Below are 16,261 nucleotides of genomic sequence, written 5' to 3' on the forward strand. Positions count from 1 at the left end.
CATATTCAATTCAACAGCTTTTACAGACAGGTATACATAAGACACAGCTTGCAGTTAAATGTAGGCCTGATCAGCTCTTCTTAGACTCTGCAACTCTGTAAAAGAGATAAATATATAAACATATAATATAAACATAAGCATTGTATTATAAAAATAAGAAATAATGTCAAAACACGAAGCAAACACTTGCACGCCTTTCACATTTGTTATCCCATCCCAGTGACTCCTAACCGTTATAAACATGCACGCCATTGGCTCCGATCGCTGTCTATCATTCCAGGCTCAAATTCTTATAGTTAAACACTAGCCCCGCCTCTCAGACGCTACGCGCTGATTGGCATTCCCGCCGCGCATAGTCCGGCCCATTTACTCGCAGGCAGCCAATCGGCGTCAGGCACTTTCAGAGGATCCTCAGCTGGCGTGCACGGGTGGCAGTCTACAGCGTGAACGCGAGCGCAGTACACATCGTGCGACTCTAGCGAAGAGGGAAAAAGAAAGAGACTGAAGGGTTTGTGTTTCTTCCTCTCCGCGCTAAAAATCAACAGCACCGTAAAATCAGCCGTTATATCTGGAAAGGGTCGCCGCAGCGTGGAGGGGGAACAAGGGATTTGATCTGCACCGTTATTTTTCCTTTTGTGTTTTCTTTTTTTTTTCTTTTCCTGTGGAAGGATTGTGAGGGTTCGGTTGTAAAGATGATGGTCGGGGAGATGGAGGTGAAGGAGAGACCGAGGCCGAGTCCCGACTATCTCATGCAGTTATTGAACGAGAAGAAGCTCATGACGAGTTTACCGAACCTGTGCGGCATCTTCACACACCTGGAAAGACTTCTGGACGAAGGTACTTGTGTGCTTCGACCTAAACTTGTGTGTTTGAGTTTGTGGCGTTTCACAACTTTGCAAACTCTCAGTTCTGAGAGGCTCACAAAGGTGGTTAAAGTTTTTGTTTGGCAGTAAACATGTTTTGTGGGATTTATTTGTGGTCGACTTGGTGTTTAAAAAGTTTTGTCCCCTCAGTGTGTTTGACCCTGTGTGCGGGTCGCTACCGCTGCTAGCACTCTGCTAAGCAGTGCCAACTTTTTAAGTCCAAAATATTTGCTAACTTGTCCTAGTTTTACTCTCAAATTTTAATTCAACAAGTTTGACTTGAATCTATTTTTATTTTTATCGTATTTTTTTTTAAATGAGACAATACCTAGGATTTGAAGTACGGTTGCTAACTAAATCTTTTTGGGTCGGTGTGACGTTAGCCGAGCTGCGTAGCCGCACGCGCAAGAAACTTAAAACTTATATTTATACCTCCTAAATCTTTATTAAACGTTTAACTGTAATATTACCCGGGTAACGATAGCTTTGTATTCATATCTACTTAATACAATAGATTTAATCTGAACAATTAGGTGTTTGTTTGCAGATTAAGATTTTTCAGGCGTGCGGTTTTGATGCGTAAATGCGCTCCAGGGAGAGAGAGATTAGAAAGAAGAGAGAGAGGGGGGAAATGAAAGCGGGATCGTGGTGAATCTGGATGTTTGGTGGTTTGTTTTTTCTCCCATTACATCTTGTAACGTTATCTCTAAGGAACTTCACTCCGCGTCTATTTTTTGCTTTGAAGCGTTTGTACTTTATTGTCAGGGGTCTTTGAATTCCCGCACACGCGGTATCCGTCTATACGGTTTCGTAAACCACACAAATGGCCGCACTGTTGACACGCGTGCACGCAAACAGCCGCAAAGTCTGCTGTCATGTTATCAAATAGTCGCTTTGTTTGTGCTCTTATTCTCTCGGCGTGTTGCAAAATCGCCCTGTGCGTCACCGGATAAACTAGTTTGGTTTGACTGATGACACCTCCACATACCGACACAGATAGCTCACTACACAGATTTTGAGCTAAACATAACTATTCTCGTCTGCCTTTTATATTAGCAAATGAATTGCTTTTTTATGTGAAAGGGTCTGGATTTTGTCAATTTTTTTAAGTTTGTTTATGTGTGCGTTTTTAACTTTGATTTATAGTATTTGTTTTTTTTATTAGGAAAGTAAACATGCTTTAAATACATATTTTTATACCTGTTAGAATCGCAAAAGGTTTACACTAAAACGAAAACTATATTAGCGTCCGCACCAATAGGCGATAACGTTATTTTAAAGGGATAGTTCACCCTAAAATGAAAATTCTGTCATTTACTCACTTTCATGTTTTTACGAACCTGTATAAACTTTTTTTGTTCTGATAAACAGAAAAAAGATATTTTAAACAATGTTTGTAACCAAAACATTCATGAGCCCCATTCACTTCCTTTGTATCCTTTTCCTACCATGGAAGTGAAAGGGGCTCATTACAGTTACAGACATTTCTCAAAATATCTTCATTTGTGTTAATCAGAACCAAGACATTTATACAAGTTTGTAAAAACATGAGAGTGAGTAAATGATTACAGAATTTAAATTTTTGGGTGAACCGTCCCTTTAACGTTAGGTTATTTTAAGTTTCGTCTCACACTTATTTTCACTTCACTTTTTAATAACGTTGTTAATTTTTTTTTTGTTTAGTCTCGTGCTTAATTTCTCTTTTAAATGCAGAAGCCCTTTAAACTATAGTGGATTTTGAATGCCTGTCAATGTTTTATTGTTAATCAGCTGGAAAAATGTCTACTTTGTAATGCGCTGCAAGTCGCTTTAGATAAAAGCGTCTGCCAAATGCATAAATATAAATATAAAAACATCACAAAGTAATCCCACTTATAACGTTCCCTTGTTTTTATCATTATAGTTGTTATATTTTCTTATTTGGACCAGGTTTTAAAACTTTTACTATCTATATTATACATTATTACTAGTTACAAATCTGCATTAGGATTTTTTAAAACTCTATTCACAAATGGCACAGTCTTCAGTCGTCTCTTTTTAGTGATACCGTGAGGTATTTCTCATGTAGCTGCCTACTTTGACACCAAGCAGTGAGCTCTTAGTTCGTCCAGCCGTAATCTTTCTTGTCGTGTGTGTATTTGCGCTGATTTCTCTCTGTTTACCTGCACTTTGTTCCTTTCTTGCTATAATCCGTTCTCCTCAATCCACTCAGAAATGAGTAGAAACCGTAGGGGAAGTTTTGAAACCTGGAGTTGAAACCCACAGGTCTTTGTTTTTCCTTTGACACACAATTTTAAAAGCTCTCAGTTTGAACTAGGTGTAAATCTCTGCTGTGCTCAGCTGAATTTGCATACTGATTCGGCTATGCAAATGAGCAGCATTGTGGGCCAGTCGTGTATTTGTAATGGTAAATACCCAGACGTAATGCTTACAGAGGAAAATTTGTACAGTTATGCACACCATCCGCTATCTCTCCCAAACCTCTGCTTTACAACATCTGTTGTTCTGGAAAATGGTTGACCAATATGGTTATACTGGTATTTGAAAATGGGTAAATTATCCATTGACGATTTTGACCCATCCACATTATGCTAAATGCCTATTCTTTGTTAATTTTTCACAAGTTGTACGCAGTTATTGACTGTGTTTACCTACTGCTAGTTTTCGCTACTTCGGCTGTTATGGGTATTGCACTGATCTAAGATCAGTTTTCATTCCAATTTCATGTTGCAGGTCAACTAAAACGGTTCATCTGGTTGTGTTGCCTTTTCAAGCAGAGATTGAATGGAAAAGGTTTTACAGGTGGTATTATTTTAAGTGTTTTGTTAATTAGTTTTGTGAAGGCATTTATGGGGTAAAAAAGCCACAGATTTAATTTGAGGCTTTTGCGTTAAAGTCCACGCACACAATTCTGTTGAGTGAAAGAGCCGTTTGTTCGGAAATGGGAAGTTTGAAGTGGGAACACTCTCAGTTGGCTCCTTGTAAGAGTTCTCGTAACAGCTGCGCACAAATGCTTATAACTCGAGAGGATTGCTTGTATTTGCAGCTGTTGTCATGGCAAACGAAAACCAACACCCTTGCCGTCACCCAGTTTGATCCCTGCAAAAGACAACTGCTCGCTCTCTCTCAATGAGCTGTGTTTGTGAGTGCTTGTGTCAGGCTGACGTGATAGAGACAGGTTCGCGGTGTGCTTGTGATCTTCAGAGGTGACCCTGCGGGTGTTTTGAAGAGCTGTCTTTGATAAGTTAGTGGCAGCTGAGTCCGGTGCTGGAGATTAAGGCAGGCAGATCCATAAACGGAAACTGCGATGGGTGGAAGTCAGGGTTAAAGATCTTGAGAGATTTGATCATGGTCGCATGTCTTATTCGGACGTAATAAAAAATAGGGTTGTTAAATCGTCAGTAAAGCCAATTCCTTGATTAGTAGTAAATCGGCATCACCTGCTTTCAGATAGAGCGACATTAACTACACAAAGACATAGTTCACTGATAATGTGGGCAATTTCGCCTTCATTATTGCGGATGTATCGCCTGCAAAAATGAATGCGATATTGGCCAGCGTGTCATTGCACTAGGGCTTTAGGGCTCATAGTTGTGTGTGTGTGCGTCCTATGGCAGAGCCTTGACGGCGTAGGCTATGCGTCGGTTTTCATGTATACTTCTGCGTAGACGTAGCATGACGTAGTGTTTTTTTACCTAATGGGAGGGGTTGTAGTCAACCAATCACAGCGATTGCGGTCTGCGTAGAACTGAAGCACTGTTAAAAAGTTGGTGAGGTGCACATCAGGCTACGCGTAGGCTACGGATACCCTACGGCGTAGACCCTCCGCACGACTATAACGTGGGCTTTAGTGTAGGAAATACTATAGTTTGATTGCCGCATGCGATTTATTGTGCAGCCCTAATAAAAATGTATGTTTATTGCTTAGTTTTCCGACGAAGCTGTCCAATTTTTATTTATATCTAAGTACTGCGTAACACAACTCCTTCACACATAAAAAGTAACTCATCAAAATAAATTTATTTGTTGATTAGCACAATACTACACTGCTAGCTAGTCATTGTTGCAAAATAAACCTTTTCCAACCAGGTATGTTTCGCAGTATTGCCCAAGTGACTTTATATTATCACTTACATAGTAAGTTTTAGAGCCTGTCCCAATACCCCCTTTCCCCTTAATTTTAGCACTAACTCTTTCTAGGGCGTCCCATTACTTAAGGGAGCAAGACAGAGTGCATTTTCACCTTAGAATCAACCCTCAAAATGCAGTCAGGTCCGATGTAGGCTTAAAACGAAGTGGGAGATGAAATTACCCAGAATACCTTGCGGCCAGGTGAGACTGGTCGACGCTGCATGTGACATAGGTGAGCATGTTTGCTACGTTCGCTACGCTACTTTCCATATAGTGTTGTCCCATTTCATAGGGAAAGATTTTAACCCCCACTTCCCTTTTTTTTAAGGGGGTAGAAATGGGACGGGCACTTAGTGTTAGTCACACGTTGCCCTGTTTTCATTTTTGTTTTGCCCTGTCTACACTATTCGGAATACATTTGTAAAAAAATGCTCTTTTAATTAACTTTAATCTTAAACGACACTATCAAACTGGACAGCAGCTAAAACAATTGTGCTACATTGTCGTCTAGCATTTTGATTTGGGCTAAATAGGTCACATGACTAAAATGCATCTTTGCTTTACAATAATCCGCAATACAACATTTTCACGTTTATCCACTTTGGAGAACGGTTTTCATTGACAAAAGGTATGCCAAAATGAAAGAAAAAGATGCATTTTTAAACAAAGACGTTTTAGTGTGGATATAAGGCCTCGGTTATAAAAGAAACCTAAAACTTTTTCATCCTTTGAGGTAGTGCTGGGCGATAATTCGATAACGATAATTTTACCGATATAAACTTTTTCGATAAAACGATAAGGGCAGTTCGATAAGTGATCGATAATGTTTACGCACTGTGCGTAATGTTGCGCGAGCACTTCCGGATGCGGCACGCGCTCTTGGTTTACAATCACAGTGACAGTAAGACTTGTAGGAGTGGAAGATGAGGCAAGTTATTCATTTATTAGTAGAGACCTAGGATTTTCGCGATGCGGATAACGCGGACGGAATCACGGAATCCAAATGCGCGGAAACAGTTTCTTGTGTGTAATGTTGGACGCGCAAACAGGGTTCGTCAAACACAGCAGACACAATAGGTGCAGTATACTGTACTTTCATTCAGCGTCCGCCTTGCGGACGTACAGCTTTAAAAGTATATTTACAGGACATTCACAAATTCAGGAAACTGAGGAAAAGCAGCAGATCCACCACTGCAGTGAATATAGTGTTTGCGTATGTGCGCTCCCACAGCAACGTCACACTCTTGACATCCATTTATCAGCGTGTATAGCTCGTATATGTACAACACACGCGTGATCACTGAACTAAGTTTTCTTTCTTGTTTAAGTGAACATAAACAGCTGTTACTCAGTATATTGAAACTTAAAGCAGTCTGTCTTGGGTCTTAAAGTGACAGTAGTCTGCTGCTTTTGTGTCAGAAATGTGTTGATTTCATAACAAATAGATTTACATTTAATACAGATGCATTAAAACAAGATTTTAGTATTTGTATTTGTCATGTTCTGAATAAAAAGTAGTTTAAAACCATTATTAACTGTCTGGTTTTTACAATTTTCATTCAGGAGCAAAAATCTGCCTTTAAATTTGACAGGAGTAAAGATTTGTTATTTATCATGATAATTATCGATATCGACTGATATGGAAAACATTTTCTCGATAATTTTTTGGGTCATATCGCCCAGCCCTACTTTGAGGTTGGTATGGGTTTATTGCTCTGTTAGACGGGGACCTTTGTCCCCTTACAGCATTTAGTTTAATTAGCTAGCTAGATCCATTAGCACAGGTACTCCGCTCGAGCCAGGGGTTCAGTATGTTGCACGTGGAGAGAAAGAGAGAGAATAAAATTATCTTTGTTTCTCTCTCTTTTTCTGTGTCCTGCTGGGTGGTGATAAATTGGATAGCAGGAAGAGGTTGACAGGGTTAGCACAGGGAATGGAGAAGTCTCGCTCATTTTCTCTCTCCCTTTCTCTCTCCAGTGGCATGGCTGGGTGTGTGTCTGTGTACTGGCCCCTGCCACGGCCCTTGTGTGGCCCCTGATAAAGTCATGTCACTGCGCGTCAGGCTGTGCCCCGTTATCAGGGGCTCTCTCCCACGAGCCCAGGGGTTTCTTATCAGACTCTACCCTGCCAGCGCTGCTATCCGCCTGATGCCACACAGACACCAGAACGGGCCCTCCAAACACTTTCCCACTCGGAGTGAGGCTTTGTTTTATAAAAAATCGCATTCGATCGTTTAGCATGAATACACTTTTTTTTGCGTTAAACCAGTGTAATGGACTTAAGCTGATGCAATTATTCAAACTTGGTCACGACTCCCTAACCACCATGACGCATACACACACGGGCCTCCTGGAGGAGAACAGCAAGACTTTTCACAGGAAGAGGCCCATTCAGTGTTTGGGAAGGGGAGGAGCACTTTTCACACAAAACGAATTACAGTCTCCAAACGAAATGCAAAATATATCCAGAAGTCATGCTTTTATAGCACAAGGCAGGGTGTGTACTTTAGTGTTCTGGTGGTTTCGAAATGGTCCGTACAGGACTGTCTAGTGTTTATCCTCTCTCTCCCCGTTTTTGGAGAAGGGGGAAGGGCCTCACCCTTCACATTCCACAGCTGCCTGAAATTTCTCCACACCCCTTCTTTGCACTCCTGTTTTTGTGCCATTTCTTTTCTCTCCGTCTGTTTTTTTTTGGCATCAGCAGCTCGGAGACGCTGTGTTTTTCTTTGTTTTTATTTAACTGTTTTCCTTGATGTCTAGAGAGAGAAGCGCTCTGTTCCTCTCTGTAATTGAGTAACAGAGGCATTGTTTGGCTAAATCAGACAGCAGTATTCCTCCATGTGCTCATCAACTCGTTCATTAAGTGCTTGAATCTTGCTAATGTTTGTTATATCTCTTTAAACGCTGCAATTAGCCGTAATTATGATTGTTTTTAGTTTTTTTTGTGGGCTGGAAAATGGTCCTTGAATCGATCTGTGTGGACTGTGAGAGGTGTTAGTGTTTGACTGTCTCACCCTGTGATTTCAACTATTCACCTTCATTTCGTTCTCAGCAGTAAATGTAAAACACGCAGCGATGCATTTCGCTGTAAAAATGTGTGTCTCCAAACCCAACATGTTGATTTTTCCTTTGTTTTGTTCGTTACCTAATAAAGGGGCCAATCGGTGCGTACGGTGCACCAGGCCTCATGGGAGCACACAGATGTCATTGTGTGATAAGTAGGTTATTTGTCTGTATCTTTTCTACAGTAAGTGATATCAGAGTCGTTCCAGTTTGATTGTGTTATTCGCTTACAGAATAACTACTTCCCGTTTTGTCGTAGTTCTCTTTTTTTTTTAAAGAAAAGGAATTTATTTCTCATTTCTCTTCCTGTATGGAGTAATTTAAACAATGCATTCTCGCAGTTTTTATTGTTTAACGATGTACATATGCAACAGATAGTCTTCAGTGCATTATTTTTATGTAGCGTGTCAATTTAAAAGTAGTTCAAGTAATCTTAAGACCCCTCCATGTATGTCCGATTGCTATTACTAAGTGGACTCAGAAACAGAAGTTTTATAACCAACTAGTTGACTAGTCTAATAATAGGAAACATTCTGTGTATGATCCATTAGAAAAATTGTCTATGAATCGAACAATGAAATCTTATAACTACTTATGCTACTTAATACTAGGGCTACTTAGTCACGACTAATCGTTTCAGAATAAAAGTTTTTGTTTACAGAATATATGTGGGTGTATTGTGTATAATAAAATAATTGTGTATTTATATAAATGCATACACATGCATGTATGCATTTAAGAAATATTTGCGTGTGTGTGTGTGTGTGTGTGTGTGTGTGTGTGTGTGTGTGTGTGTGTGTGTGTGTGTATACACCTTATCTTTATATATAATTTGTGTTGTGTGTGTGTGTGTGTGTGTGTGTGTGTGTGTGTGTTATTTATATATATAAAATTTATTGTGTCTTTAAATTAAACATGCATGTGTCTATTTATTTATATCTAATTATTATACACCGTACACTCACATATAGAGCTGGGCAAAAAAAAAACGTCTGCGATTTTCTTGTGTATTTTATCAGTAAAGCCTGTTTGGTGATTAGTAGTAAATCGCCATCACCTGCTTTCTGATGGAGCTGCATTTGCTACACAGAGCCGTATTTCCCCAATGCGTAGCTTCTCTGTGAATTATGTCTCTGAGTAGTAAATGCCGCTTTATCTGAAAGCAGGTAATGGCGATTTACTACTAATTACTAGGGATGCCACAATTCTCAATACATTATTGAACCGTTCGGTTCGACCCCCACGGTCCAATACGCGCAGGTGAATTGCGGTTTTTCGGTTTATCCATCCAAATCTGTCAGTTTTATATTCCCTGCACTTTTGTTAATGTGCGCATGCGCGTGATCTGCACGCAACGCCACAGCGAGTTGATATCCAGTCACTGTGCGCTAGCTGCGTTAAACTCTGCTTGAACTCTGCTTGCAATGCTGGTGTCAGATTTCATTCGCGTGCACACGCACACAACAGAAGTACAACAACAAAAAGAAGCAGCACGACTGTCTTTTAAATCTGAGGTGTGGATTAATTATTTGCGCGTGTAGATTACATACAACATCAATGTAAAGATGCAAATTCGCGTCGGGCAATGCGAATGACGCAAATTGGGCTTGTTATTGATGCAAACGCGCGTTATTTGCCTCAAACACGTCTTCTGCGCAAGTTGAAAACGTTTAACTCAAGAAGTTGATATCCAGTCACTGTGCGCTAGCTGCGTTAAACTCTGCTTGAACTCTGCTTGCAATGCTGGTGTCAGATTTCATTCGCGTGCACACGCACACAACAGAAGTACAACAACAAAAAGAAGCAGCACGACTGTCTTTTAAATCTGAGGTGTGGATTAATTATTTGCGCGTGTAGATTACATACAACATCAATGTAAAGATGCAAATTCGCGTCGGGCAATGCGAATGACGCAAATTGGGCTTGTTATTGATGCAAACGCGCGTTATTTGCCTCAAACACGTCTTCTGCGCAAGTTGAAAACGTTTAACTCAAGAAGAGAATGCGCCTGATGCTAAAATAAATCCCACCAGTAATGTTGATTGAGGAACGCATTTTTGGTTTCTACACAGACAGCATGATGTTGGATTTAACAGTAGTGCAGTAAGGTATAGCCTTCATTTACAATGTAAAGTTTAATTTACTAAGTACAGGTATATAAAATGGCCAATTTATGTAATGTAATGAATTCACATGTTCCCCAGTTTGAATAGGATATTATTTTTTATATGTCTTTATTTAATTATATCTTATATTATTGTATCAGTACACTAGAAATATGTAAGATGATTTTTGCATTTACATAAAATAAAGAGAACTGCAATTAAAACCAGTATTTTTTTCTTCTTAACATCTCAATGTTCCTGTTACCTAAGCATAGAATAATTTAAAACACTTTAATAGGCCAAGGCATCAGAACCGAGACCGAACCGTAAACCGTGAACAAGAACCGAAATATGTATTGAACCGTGAACTAAGTGTATTGTTGCATCACTACTAATTACCAAACCAGGTTAACTGATGAGTTGCGCAAGAAAATTGCATGCAAATGTATTTATTTTTTTTGGCCCAGCACTACAACAATTTTTTTAATTTTGCAAACGATTAATCGTTAAAAAATTTGTGTTCCGCATGTCTGGCTGGCTGTACGATATACAATTATTGAAAGGCTATTTACCACTAGTAAATAAATGTATACAAAATATTGATTTGATATGTTATTAGCTTATATGTAAGTAACGCAAACCTTTTGGAAAAAGTTTCAACCAAGACAAACATGCATTGTTTTTTTATTTGTAAATATAATCTCATATGTTATTATTTATGCCTATTTGTGTAAAATAGTTTTGTATTAAACTGCACCTGATGACTCGCAGTACCCAGATGATGCTGTTATTGATTTTAAGCAGTCATTATTCTGGAATAAAATACCTTGCGATTATCACAATGGGCCAATCAGAATCAAGCATTTGAGTGACGTGTAGTAAGATTACTTAACATTTAGGCATTTGTGAGCCTTTTGCGACTTACAGGACAAAAACTAATTCAAGAAACCTTTTAATTTAAGGTGTTATATATAAACAATGTTTTTAAATGTAAAATTAAAGCGACAGTAATTTGAATAATAAAATCTAGTGTGTTTTGTGTAGCATCTGTACCGTTAGTACCAATAGTGAAAAGCCCCTCATTATTCTGAACGTGTAAACGTGTTTTAAACCTATAAAAACTAATTGTTGACATTCTGGAGTGAATAAAATGTTGTAGGGCAAACCATTTGTTTCTACAGCACTTAACAACTGCTAAAAAGTATAAGGTTTCATAGATAAACAGAAACTGAATAGTCATTGAAGCTTATACTCACCTGTTGTAACGCTACTACAGCTGTGTGTGTGTGTGTGTGTGTGTGTGTGTGTGTGTGTGTGTGTGTGTGTGTGTGTGTGTGTGTGTGAGTGAGCGAGATTTCTGTTCTGCTGTGAACATTACATCGGTCTCCATAAATTTTCCTGTCATATATTGCTCATAGCTTTGTCTGCTAGCTCTTTGTTACCCTGCTGCATTTGTGCTCGATTAGCTCTTAAATGTGTCAAAAACAAAAGAGCATCATGGGAGAGAGAGAGTACTCGATTTGTGGGAAGGGTTAGTTGTATGTTAGTCGGGTCAACACGGCACTGAACTGATTGATCGTGCGCACAGAGAGAGATGGCGAACTGAGCGCGGTGGCAGGAGACATGGAAAGACAAATAGTATGTGTTGTGAATAAGGTCAGCCTGCATGGAGGGGGGTAGCAGGGGTGTCTGTGCGGTTTCACAGGGTGCCTGTGCTCGGACAATGAAGCATTATGTGCTCGACATGACTCTCGTATACACACATGACATCATTGCCCAAGCAAACAGGACGTTAACCTCTGCTGGCGTTTCCTGTATGAGCTTCTTTTACAACCGGTGCGACCAACACAATGCTGATTGTATGAGGGTTTGTGTACACTTACACAATCCATAAGCCTTCAGCAAACGTAACAACAGTAGTCGCACAAAGCATTGATAGAGGCCATAAATGAATTTGGCTTTATGGCTAAAGTAGTTTAGATAAGCGTGAATGGCCGATGCATTTATGTGTGTGTGTGGATGTGCACGGTGAAAAATAACAAACATACTCCACACAACTAGGCTGATGACTACAGCTTGCTACAACTCTATTCATACATGTAAACATAACTTTGTAAAGTACACTTATTGTTTACCTCCTCATTTGTAAGTCTCTTTAGATTACAGCTGAATGAATGTAAATGTAATGGATGGTTTGCGTCTGCAGTCGTGTTATACATGCATAATAAACATGTTTGCATTAGTGTGGTGATGGCAGATCTGTTTTTAAAAGCATGATTGATTGATTGACCCAAGTATCTTAAAGTGTAGGTAGCTAGCTATAAACATTGAGGTGGAATCACACTAGCATATTTGGTGCGCACCCGGTTTCGATTGCCTTCGGAGGTCGGTACGTTTAGTTGATGTGAAAAACTTCCAAAATCGGAGTCTGCATATAACGGGTGGTCTCTAATGTTCTGCTATTAATAATGTGCACGCATGTGTGCTCATTTACATTGGTGACAAGCAGTAGTGGCGGCACTGTAAGCATTCTTTCTGATAATTTCTGCTTACCCCTGCTAACTTCGCAGACAGTAGGGTTGGGCAGGTCTACTAAATTAGCATCAGACAATGTCTACAGCATCTTAATACCAGGTTAGACGATGGCATCGTCTATTGGCCCAACCCTAGCAGATAGCACGCTTTCTTCGGTAAATTTTGTAATTTCGCAGCACACAGATGCGAATGGGTTTCTGATTTTGTTGTATTGTTTAATAGCAAAACCGAAGGTTCAAATAAAGAACCTGAATGATGTGAACATCTCTGTACATTTTGCCGCCTTCTCATTCTTAGCCACGGCCTAACAACATTTGGTATATGGCTGCAGCTTAAAGGCCCTGTTTAAACCTTGTATTAAGATGCATTTTCGTCAATCGGATTACAAGTGGATGATGCTAAAGACAGGTGAGGTGTAAACGTTTTGAGCTCGTACACTTTCGACCACATTCAGAGGTATTTGAAAACACTTTCAACCGTATTGGTTTTATGGTGTAAACACGCATGTGGTCTAATGGCCACAAACGACTGTATACTCTCCGCCCATTTATTTAATATGATGAACGGAGCACAATGTTTAACATAGTTTCTGACTTAAACCCACAGTTTACAGCGCCATCTTCAGGCTTTCATCGATAAAACCAAAATGGCTGCTATTAGCATCTTTCACTAGTTTCATTTTGCGAGTGTGTGTGAAAGTTGCGCAAGCATGTTTCATCAATTGCTCTGATATATCAGAGAAAGCTCTTACATTTACATGTACAAAATAATGTTTAGCATGTTTATTAACAACACAAGCAGCGGGCTCACCTAATATTACTTTGCGTCAATTTAAACGAAAATGGACAAAAGTAGACAGGATGGATTTTCGTGCTAGGCAATCAAAGAAAGTACGAAAGCACCCTTAAACTGTTTGACTAACATGCTTGACAAGATTTTCTTGATTCACAAAGTCAGTAGTTGATCTGATAGGGGCTACTGGTTGTAGAACGTTAATGCTTCTTACAAAAAACTTTTTTTCTCCCACAAAGCAATGCATGCAAAACTCTTTTTGTGCCAGAGGGCTGCATCTTCCTTCTTTAAACTAAATACTGTTAGTCACATTTAAACTCCATAGCAATGTCTGTTTGCATTAGTCAAGAGTCACATGCACACACTGCTTTTAGCATGTTACTCGTACTTTCCACCCCTCCTCCATCTTTCTGTTTTTGTCCTTAGGACCATAACTTGGAAACTCATCATGGCAGCTACTAAGTCAAATTGCAACTCTTTGTGTCCTTAAAGTCCCCCTGTATTCGATAATTTTATCACTTAAAACTTGTCTCTTGGCCTCATAATAGCATATGTAAAAGTTTTTCCTATGACAGTAATTTTTTTCAGGCTTTAAAACAGCTTGAATGTAACACTATATCCTTGCCTCATTAGTGTATGTGGATCTATGAATATGCTAATTAGTCCCTGCCTCCACTCTTTCTCGCCATGTCGGATCTAAGAGCCTGTTTACACTTGGCATTAACATGTGTTTTCGTCGATCGGATCGCAAGTGGACGACGTTAATGCCAGGTGTAAACGGTGTTCAAAACGTTTTGAGCTCGTCCACTTTCGACCACTTTCAACCACATCCAGAGGTAGTCGAAACCACTTTCGATCGGATCGCTTTGGAGTTGTGGAACGCATATGTGGTTGAATGCGTTCGAACAGCTACGAAAGACCGCCTAGTCCCCGCCTACTGACCTAACGCGTAATCATTGTGGGACGTGTTTCCGGGTCAGACAGCATTTAAACTCTGTGTAGCCAAACGGAAAGTTTATTTTAAAACCAAAATCAGAAATCTAAGCAATGGATCCTCGTGGATGGAGTTCGAGTGAGACTAGGTGCCTCATCTCTGTGTGGGCAGAAGAGGAGGTGCAGCGAAAACTCGTAGATTCCTATCGAAACCGTCGTGTTTTCGAGGTGATTTCGCAGAAGATGGTGGAAAGTGGACACAACCGGTCGTGGCAGCAGTGTCAACGTAAAATAAAGTACTTAAAGCTTGCATACAGAAAGGCAAAGGACAGCAATAGCAGGTCTGGCATGGAAAGGGTAACCTGTCCGTTTTTCGACGAGCTAGACGAGGTTCTAAAGGACAAACCATCATTTTGTCCGGCGGATGGGTTTGTTTTGGACTCTGCAGACGCCGGAATGTCTACGGAATCAAGAACAGACTCCACCGACTCCGACCCTACCGGCGATGCCACCCCTGAGGAAAACGAAGGTAAAATTTATTTTATGTAAGTTTTGATTGAACCAAATTTGATTGGCTTTTAGAAACGGAGGGAACCAACTGAGAATTTGTAAAAACATTATGAGCCCCTCAAAACGGTATCCATTCTTAACTTAAGTGAACCACACGGCTACAATCGGTTAATAAATGTGTTTTGTGGCTTATCAATGCAATTTTGTAAGAAAACAAACTATATTTTAAACTTTAAAACCCACAATCACTAGCTTCCGGTATCGACGCCATCTTGGATTCGCGCGTTTACCATGTTGTACTAGTGTGAGTATATGGTTTGTTTGTTTTGTTTGCAAAATCACATCGATTACCCACAGAACACCATTATTAACACCATTTTAACACCGTATAGCCATGTGTATTACTTATGTTAAGAATGGATAAACTTTGTAGGGCTAATGTCAGAATTTGTTTCCTGTTATAAAGTTTGAAAGAGCAAGGCCATTTATCCCAAAATCTAAAATGTGTTTGTCTGAAAGATGTTGGACTGAAATATTAGGGTCATTTTGAAAGTTTGTAGGAGTGTCCATTCGACGTATCTTAACATATCAGTGCCAATGAGTTCACATCAGTATTGTTTTTCTGTACGGTATGTTTGTAAAAAAAACTACTTAAACGTCCTAATAAGTAAGGGTTAGTTTGGGAACCTCCCAAAATGGGATTGTGCAGCAGTAGATCTCTGAATGTGAAGATGAAAATGACAAATAATTACTGCAACTGTTCTTAACCAATGTTATTTGTTTGTTTATAGATACTACAGTTGAAAGTGAGGCTGATGCTTCTTCGTCACAAGTGTCGTCGAAGAGAAAGAAGCCAACCCGAGGTCGAGGCCAAAAAAAGAACAAATTTGAAACAACCCTCGAGATGTTTGCGAACTCTATCAACGAGGGAAATGGTGACGAGGTGCTGCTGAAGATGCAGGAGAGGCAGCATGCCCACGAAGAGAGACTCTTTAAAATGATGATGCAGTCAATTTCAGCCATGGCATCACCCGTGCAACAATCCCCCATAAGACCATCACCATATTCGTGGTACCAGCCGCAAGGGCCCTGCACATCCACATCTTTCCAGCCCCAAGCACCATCGTTTAACCATCCATCGGGTTTTGCCCCTGAACTGCCGCACACATCAGAATTTGTACGGTGCAGCACACCTGACTTTAGCTCTCCTCGCTCGGACGACTACTAGCATAAAAAGGACACTTAAAATATATGCCGTAAGGACATTTAAGCAATATCGGCCATAATGACACTTTTTTTTAAATGCACAATGAAACGTACAGTCCGAAAA

The 16,261-nt window shown here is 39.9% G+C and overlaps 1 protein-coding gene across 4 annotated transcripts in view; it reads left to right on the forward strand.

Annotated features, from left to right (window-relative positions):
• Window positions 1-423: 423 nt before the first annotated feature.
• qkia (QKI, KH domain containing, RNA binding a) overlaps window positions 424-16,261 on the forward strand; it is a 91,008-nt gene continuing 75,170 nt past the window's right edge. For all 4 annotated transcript variants that reach the window (XM_065288267.2, XM_065288269.2, XM_065288268.2 and 1 more), the window contains exon 1: window positions 424-837. In XM_065288267.2, the coding sequence (XP_065144339.1) occupies window positions 693-837 (145 nt within the window). In that variant the 5' untranslated portion in view covers window positions 424-692. The remainder of the gene's footprint in view (window positions 838-16,261) is intronic.

Source organism: Paramisgurnus dabryanus, chromosome 17 (assembly GCF_030506205.2).
Source record: "Paramisgurnus dabryanus chromosome 17, PD_genome_1.1, whole genome shotgun sequence".
Taxonomy (NCBI): Eukaryota; Metazoa; Chordata; class Actinopteri; order Cypriniformes; family Cobitidae; genus Paramisgurnus; species Paramisgurnus dabryanus.